The sequence below is a fragment of the Lipophrys pholis genome (genome assembly GCF_963383615.2).
Source record: "Lipophrys pholis genome assembly, chromosome: 1".
Classification (NCBI taxonomy): Eukaryota; Metazoa; Chordata; class Actinopteri; order Blenniiformes; family Blenniidae; genus Lipophrys; species Lipophrys pholis.
The window spans coordinates 431,258-438,757 of record NC_137635.1 but is presented as its reverse complement, the minus strand read 5'-3'; the positions used below and the strand labels follow the sequence as shown (position 1 = coordinate 438,757).

At 50.5% G+C, this 7,500-nt stretch overlaps 3 protein-coding genes across 3 annotated transcripts in view; 1 reads left to right on the top strand and 2 right to left on the bottom strand.

Moving 5' to 3' along the window:
- LOC308116980 (endonuclease domain-containing 1 protein-like) overlaps window positions 1-277 on the top strand; it is a 6,767-nt gene extending 6,490 nt beyond the window's left edge. Inside the window, exon 2 of the mRNA XM_080475540.1 lies at window positions 1-277. This exon is cut by the window's left edge and continues 1,460 nt beyond it. The gene's annotated coding sequence lies outside the window, so the exon portion shown is untranslated.
- Window positions 278-1,291: 1,014 nt separating this feature from the next.
- On the bottom strand, window positions 1,292-3,686 carry LOC308117000 (DELTA-actitoxin-Afr1c-like). Its single transcript, XM_080475579.1, is given in 5 exon segments — window positions 1,292-1,736; window positions 1,739-1,828; window positions 1,830-1,848; window positions 3,121-3,247; window positions 3,609-3,686. Coding segments are annotated over 4 exon segments (558 nt in total). The 5' UTR covers window positions 3,225-3,247; window positions 3,609-3,686; the 3' UTR covers window positions 1,292-1,391.
- A 2,448-nt stretch (window positions 3,687-6,134) lies between these two features.
- LOC308117008 (conoporin-Cn1-like) lies at window positions 6,135-7,377 on the bottom strand. The gene is given in 5 exon segments (XM_080475592.1): window positions 6,135-6,581; window positions 6,584-6,661; window positions 6,663-6,693; window positions 6,933-7,058; window positions 7,257-7,377. Coding segments are annotated over 4 exon segments (531 nt in total). The 5' UTR covers window positions 7,037-7,058; window positions 7,257-7,377; the 3' UTR covers window positions 6,135-6,263.
- Between the last annotated feature and the right edge of the window lie 123 nt (window positions 7,378-7,500).

Here is a 7,500-nt window from a genome sequence, read left to right as displayed (position 1 = left end):
ATGTGAGTAAAAAGGTGTTGGACTTTTGCTCACAGCTTCACTTGGTACTGCTCTGTAGTACTCTAGATGAGCCAGCAGGTGGCATCACTGTGCAACAAATTGGCAGAGCCTGAGACACTTTCTTCTTTGTATTCGAGTACTATTACTTTTAAAGTGATTTAAATGTACTCAGTGAAGGAGTGTTGCTACAGAAACACAAGTGAAGTTTGTAGAATTAAACATTCAGAAGTTTCTCAAAGTAAATAACAGTAAACAAATAAAAAGGAACTTCAATGTTAAAAATAACAACGTTTTTGACAAAAATCCTGTCGATCAAAATGTTTGAATGTTTTAACTCATCGAGTGACTTTTGATTTTGAGTCACATGGTGCTGATTGTTTTGTTGAAGGACAAATCACCTGAAGAAATACTGAAGGACTGGAAACACCCGGTCCCCTCGGACCGGGTTCACTGAGGTTAGACTGTTTTAAAACTGTAAAGGTTCTTTATTCCTGATTACTGCATTATGAGCCATTGGTACTGCAGCGGTACTGCAACTAGTTTATGTGGACAATCTGTTTTATTTAGCAGGTTTCTGAAATGTTCAGTTGTTTGTGAAGTTGATCAGAACATCAGAACATCAGGATCCAAACCAGCCAGCACACGGGAAGATGCCATAGAAAGCCTTGATATTTTTAGAACTTGGTTCTTCAGAGTGTGGAGAACCTGAGAGACGATCCACCTGGAGGAACGGAAACAGGTTGGACCTGCTGGTTGACCCCCTGATGGGACGGTTAGGGTTGGTTAGGGTTGGTTAGGGTTGGTCCGTCTGAGTCTTTATCTGAGATCACATGAATGTTTAGTTCTGAGTCACTGAGCTTCAGTCTGAACGTTGAACTGGTCCACCAGGACCAACCAGTCTGAGCAGCCCAACCCTGGAACCTGAGTCCCACGAGGGACTGTGCTGGGGGGGGGGGGGGGGGGGGGGGGGGGGGGGGGGTTAACATGAAACGCTTTCTGGTGCATTTAATTGAATAAAAACTGTTCACCTGGACCTCACCTGTTCACCTGGACCTCACCTGGACCTCACCTGTTCACCTGGACCTCACCTGTTCACCTGGACCTCATCTGTTCACCTGGACCTCACCTGGACCTCACCTGGACCTCACCTGTTCACCTGGACCTTGAAATGTTAATTTATTCCGACTGTTTATCTTCTCATTGTGTTTAATGAATCCCCCCCCCCCCTCCCCCCCCCCCCCCCCCCCCCCCCCCCCCCCCCCCCCACCACACACACACACACAGGTTTGTCATGTCAGACTATATTTATTGGATTCATTGTGTTTGTGTCACAGGAACAATCTTCCCCGACAGGACAGGACAACAGGAAGCAGAGCGGCGCCCCCTGCAGGTCAGTAGGGGCTTTGCTGCGTGGGGGGGCTGAAGACCTTCTCCCAGACCTCCACCTTCATCATGGACCTGCCGAGCGGCGACATTGTGACCATGACGTCCAGGTAGCTGCCCTGGAACAGCAGGATGTTGCCGGTGGACTCCTGCCTCTTGAAGGCCACCTGCTCCTTGTCGTAGTACATCTCCTTGTACATCGCCTTGTCGCAGGTCCTGGACGCCTCGTAGATCGCCACCGCGTGCCAGTTCTTGTACATGTTGTTGTCGTAGGGCACGGAGAACATGATGGCGATCTGGTCTGAGGGGCTGTTGCTGCCCCTCTTGAACACGTTGTAGCACAGGACCCCCCACCGGCGCCCTCCGCCTTGCCGCTGCTCTTGGTGAAGTTGCAGACCTCGGTCTTAAGGGGGCGCACTGTGGGCTGCGGCGGGCTGTGGCAGTGGGCCGCTGTCCAGGTAGACCCTGGGAGGAGGTAGAGGACAGTTAGGAGGAGGAACTGAGCTTTCAACCGCCGCCACCGATCAGCTGAATCCTGCCGATGTCGAGACCAGCACCACATCGGGCCTGAAGACTTGTGGAGGACCACATTTTAAAAAAGATCGTTGGCCACCACAGAATCCAAGATGGCCACCCTTTTTCAAGATGGCCACCCTTTTCAAGATGGCCACCCTTTTTCAAGATGGCCACCCTTTTTCAAGATGGCCACCATTACCAGTACAAAACAACAAACAGGATGAAAAGTAACAGAATGAACACATTTCTATAATTCTGATCTGAGCTTGTAGATTTATAACGTCTTTTTGTTTATAACAAGTGTGTCAAATAATCAGCTCTTTCTCCAGAGCAGAGTAGAGCAGAGTAGAGTAGAGCAGAGCAGAGCAGAGCAGAGCAGCAGTAGAGCAGAGCAGAGCAGAGCAGAGCAGAGTAGAGTAGAGTAGAGCAGAGCAGAGCAGAGCAGCAGCAGAGCAGAGCAGAGCAGAGTAGAGCAGAGCAGAGCAGCAGTAGAGCAGAGCAGAGCAGAGTAGAGGCAGAGCAGCAGTAGAGCAGAGCAGAGCAGCAGTAGAGCAGAGCAGCAGTAGAGCAGAGTAGAGCAGAGCAGAGCAGCAGTAGAGCAGAGCAGAGCAGAGCAGAGCAGCAGTAGAGCAGAGCAGAGCAGAGTAGAGTAGAGCAGAGCAGAGCAGCAGTAGAGCAGAGTAGAGCAGAGCAGAGCAGCAGTAGAGCAGAGCAGAGCAGAGTAGAGCAGAGTAGAGCAGAGCAGAGCAGAGTAGAGTAGAGCAGAGCAGAGCAGCAGTAGAAGTAGGACTTTGGTTTCAGCAGTCAGCCACATGGACTCTTTGTATTGGTCCTCAAAGAGACGTCCAGCGGCCGGGCGTCTCGCCGGCGTTACCAGGTGGGGCAGCTCAGTCTGGGTGGAGTAAAATGTTCATGCTGGATGTTGTCTAGTTGTTTGTGGCGTCACTTCGATATGTAAATCATTCTGATTGGTCAAAGAGTCAAAATACATTAAAAATGGGTCTCTCTATGGCGGAAATGGCAGCCATCTTGAAAGTTGTCAGCCATTTTTAGAAACCCCGCGGACGTCCGTACCAAACGTGGTGCTAAATGGACGATGTTTTGGCTGCTCTGCTGAGCGACGGAATCAGAACCAGAGTCAGAATCGGGTTTATTGCCAAATGAAAACGATACCAGGAATTTGTTTTGACGGTGCTGGAGTGACGGAGGAGCATCACTCACTTGGGGTCGGTCAGGCAGAAGCTGGTGGTGTTGTTGGCGATCTCGATGGTCACATTCCTGCTGCTCTTCAGGTTGGCCGCCAGAGCTTCAGCTGTTTCAGGCATGTTGGTGCTCTGTGGAGGCTGCTCTGGAGCAGAGGAACAAACTGTAAGACCAGAGCTGCTAGAGTTTACATCCTGAGCCGCTAGAGTTACATCCTGAGCTGCCAGTTACACCTAGATCTGCCAGAGTTACATCTAGAGCTGCCAGTTACATCTAGATCTGCCAGAGTTACATCTAGAGCTGCCAGTTACACCTAGATCTGCCAGTTACATCTAGATCAGCCAGAGTTACATCTAGAGCTGCCAGTTACACCTAGATCTGCCAGTTACATCTAGATCAGCCAGAGTTACCTGCAAACCCCCCAGAGTGTCTAGAGTTACCAGAGTTACAGAGCAGCGGACCCCAACAAGCTGCTCCAACACAAATATCAGCAGCCGTTTGCTCACCTGTCAGGATCAGGTGTGTCGCTGCGTCGCTGAAGCTGAATGACTGAGCTCGAAGGCTGAGACCTGCCTCCACCCACTCTGTCTCCACCCACTCTGTCTCCTCCTACTGCCTCCTTCCACTCAGCCTCCACCCACTCTGTCTCCACCCACTCTGTCTCCTCCTACTGCCTCCTTCCACTCTGCCTCCACCCACTCTGTCTCCACCCACTCTGTCTCCTCCTACTGCCTCCTTCCACTCTGCCTCCACCCACTCTGTCTCCACCCACTCTGTCTCCTCCTACTGCCTCCTTCCAGTCTGCCTCCACCCAATCTGTCTCCACCCACTCTGCCTCCACCCACAGTGTTGCTCCAGGGGCGTAGCCCCCCCCCCACTGAAAAGTGACCAGATTGCCAGAGATAAATTCTGAGTATTATTCGTGGTTACTTTACATTATTTGAAGTAACTCCTACCAAGTAGAATGTAAACATTTACGTGACCCTTTGGGTGGAGTTTTGCAGTACTTTGTGTAATGACTTAGAATTTATACACGTGCACCGTATGGTATAATTATTACCTGTATACGATCTTTATAGCTCATCCTGCAGAACATTACATGTCACTGAGGTTCAGTCCTTTTCTGCTCCACCCCCTCTTCTCTTCACCCTGGTGAACTCCGCCCACCGTCTCCACCTGCTGCCTGCCACTCAGTGTCTCCGCCCACAGTGTCCTCGACACACAGTCAGCTCAGGTATGTGAGGGCGGCGTACAGGTCCAGGTCCAGGTACAGGTACAGGTACGGGTGTGGTCGGCAGCCTAACGATCATTTCTCCAGCTCCTCCACCCAGCAACCAGCCGGTTGGGTCAGCTCGAAGAGTTGCTTCACCCGATCGGCTGAACGCTGGACGGAGGAAACCACCAATCCGACACAGTAGAAAACTAAGAAAACTACAAACTAGATGCACCAAATAGAATAAATCCTTGATCACTATGGATCTGGTCTCCACCCTTGGTGGAGGAAGTGAACTTTTATTGTGAAAATAAAACTACAGTTCATCTTATTGTGAAACACCGTTTATCTCCTAAACCTCTCAGGTCTGACCTGAACCCAGGGGACTGTGTGTCTACCTGGACAGGTGAGCAGGACACACACACACACACACACACACACACACACACACACACACACACACACACACACAGTCTCTCGTTGCTAAAACCAGATAACTATTGAAACTCATTATTTAATATTTCAGTTTGCTGACGATGTTTGATCAAACTGCAGCTGATCAATTCTTATGATTTGATCTGAAATCGATGGATGGATGGATGGATGGATGGATGGATGGATGGATGATGGATGGATGGATGGATGGATGGATGGATGATGGATGGATGGATGGATGGATGGATGGATGGATGGATGGATGGATGATGGATGGATGATGGATGGATGGATGGATGGATGGATGGATGGATGGATGATGGATGGATGGATGGATGGATGGATGGATGGATGGATGGATGGATGGATGATGGATGGATGGATGGATGGATGGATGGATGGATGGATGATGGATGGATGGATGGATGGATGGATGGATGGATGGATGGATGATGGATGGATGGATGGATGGATGGATGGATGGATGGATGGATGGATGGATGGATGATGGATCTGACCTGGACTCTGGTTTTGTTGTTCAATAAAGAAACAGAGACGTGAACTTGATTGATCGATACTTTATTGATTAAAGTACAGAGACACGTGCATGTGGGTTTAGTTAGGTGGGTTTAGTTAGGTGGGTTTAGTTAGGTGGGTTTAGTTGGGTGGTTTAGTTAGGTGGGTTTAGTTAGGTGGGTTATGTTGGGTGGTTTAGTTAGGTGGGTTTAGTTGGGTGGGTTTAGTTAGGTGGGTTTAGTTAGGTGGGTTTAGTTGGGTGGGTTTAGTTGGGTGGGTTTAGTTAGGTGGGTTTAGTTAGGTGGGTTTAGTTGGGTGGGTTTAGTTGGGTGGGTTTAGTTAGGTGGGTTTAGTTGGGTGGGTTTAGTTAGGTGGGTTTAGTTAGGTGGGTTATGTTGGGTGGGTTTAGTTAGGTGGGTTTAGTTGGGTGGGTTTAGTTAGGTGGGTTTAGTTAGGTGGGTTATGTTGGGTGGGTTTAGTTAGGTGGGTTTAGTTAGGTGGGTTTAGTTAGGTGGGTTTAGTTAGGTGGGTTATGTTGGGTGGGTTTAGTTAGGTGGGTTTAGTTAGGTGGGTTTAGTTGGGTGGGTTTAGTTGGGTGGGTTTTAGTTAGGTGGGTTTAGTTAGGTGGGTTTAGTTGGGTGGGTTTAGTTAGGTGGGTTTAGTTAGGTGGGGTTATGTTGGGTGGGTTTAGTTAGGTGGGTTTAGTTGGGTGGGTTTAGTTAGGTGGGTTTAGTTAGGTGGGTTTAGTTGGGTGGGTTTAGTTGGGTGGGTTTAGTTAGGTGGGTTTAGTTAGGTGGGTTTAGTTGGGTGGGTTTAGTTAGGTGGGTTTAGTTAGGTGGGTTTAGTTGGGTGGGTTTAGTTAGGTGGGTTTAGTTAGGTGGGTTTAGTTGGGTGGGTTTAGTTAGGTGGGTTTAGTTAGGTGGGGTTTAGTTGGGTGTGGGTTGAGGTGCAGGTGTGTTGATCTGTGTGTTGAGGCAGTGGGCGGGGCCTGTGGCGCTCATCCCATCCTGTCGTAGAGCTCGAGCTTCACGATGCCGCAGCCCTCGTCGTTCATGGTGGCGCGGATCTCCAGCTTGTCGGAGCGGAAGGTGACGCCGGAGCCGTCGGCCTCGTGGCGGGTGAAGTCGCTCTGGTCCTTGTCCTTGTACATGTGCTCGAACAGCTTCTTGTCGCAGTCGCGCGGCTCGGAGAAGATGGCGACGGCGAGCCAGTTCTTGTAGAAGTTGTAGTCGAAGGGCACGGAGAACATGACGGCCACCTGACCCACCGAGCGCCGGCTCGCCATGTCGAACAGCTCGTAGGTCATGACCCCCCACGGCCCCCCGACGCCGTGTTGTCGTCCTTGGTGAAGGAGCACACCTCCGTCTTGCCGGGGGTCAGCGTGGGCTGGGGGGGGGCTGAAGGGGAAGCCGCTCTCCATGTGAACCCTGGGGGGGGGGGAGGGGGGGGGGAGGGGGGGGGCGGAGTTATAGATCCTATATCATTAATCTAATAAGCACAAATATATAAAGAGTAGAAAAGAATGTGTTTTTTATTCTCCTGAATCTTCTTGACTTCCTGGTCACCATGATGGGGTGGACTGTTCAGGAATGATGATCAGATTGATCAGCTGATCAGATTGATCAGCTGATCAATCAGCTGGAGGTCCATCAGTGCTCAGTCTTACTTTGGGTAGATGAGGAAGTGCTTGGTGGTGATGTTGGTGATCTCCATGGTGCAGTTCCGGTTGGTGCCGATGGTGTGAGAGTGAGCTTCTGCATTGTCAGGCATGATGGCGGCTGCTGGAATCCTCCTGAGACCGAGAGGAGAGTTAGAGGGGGGGGGGGGGGGACTCAACACAGAACCAAAGAACTCAACACAGAACCAAAGAACTCAACACAGAACCAAAGAACTCAACACAGAACCAAAGAACTCAACACAGAACCAAAGAACTCAACACAGAACCAAAGAACTCAACACAGAATGAGAATGAAGCTGCAGGAGAACTCACTCTGCTGGAAGTCACTCTGCTGGAAGTCACTCTGCTGGAACTCACTCTGCTGGAAGTCACTCTGCTGGAAGTCACTCACTGGACGGCCGGGACTCTTCTGACTGCAACAGGCAGTTTGGATGTGACAGGAGTGAGAGACACGCCCACCTGGTCACACCCTCACCTGAGCTGCAGGTGGGCGTGGCTCTGCGACAGGTGGGCGTGGCTCTGTGACAGGCGGGCGTGTTTTATGTAACAGGTGGGC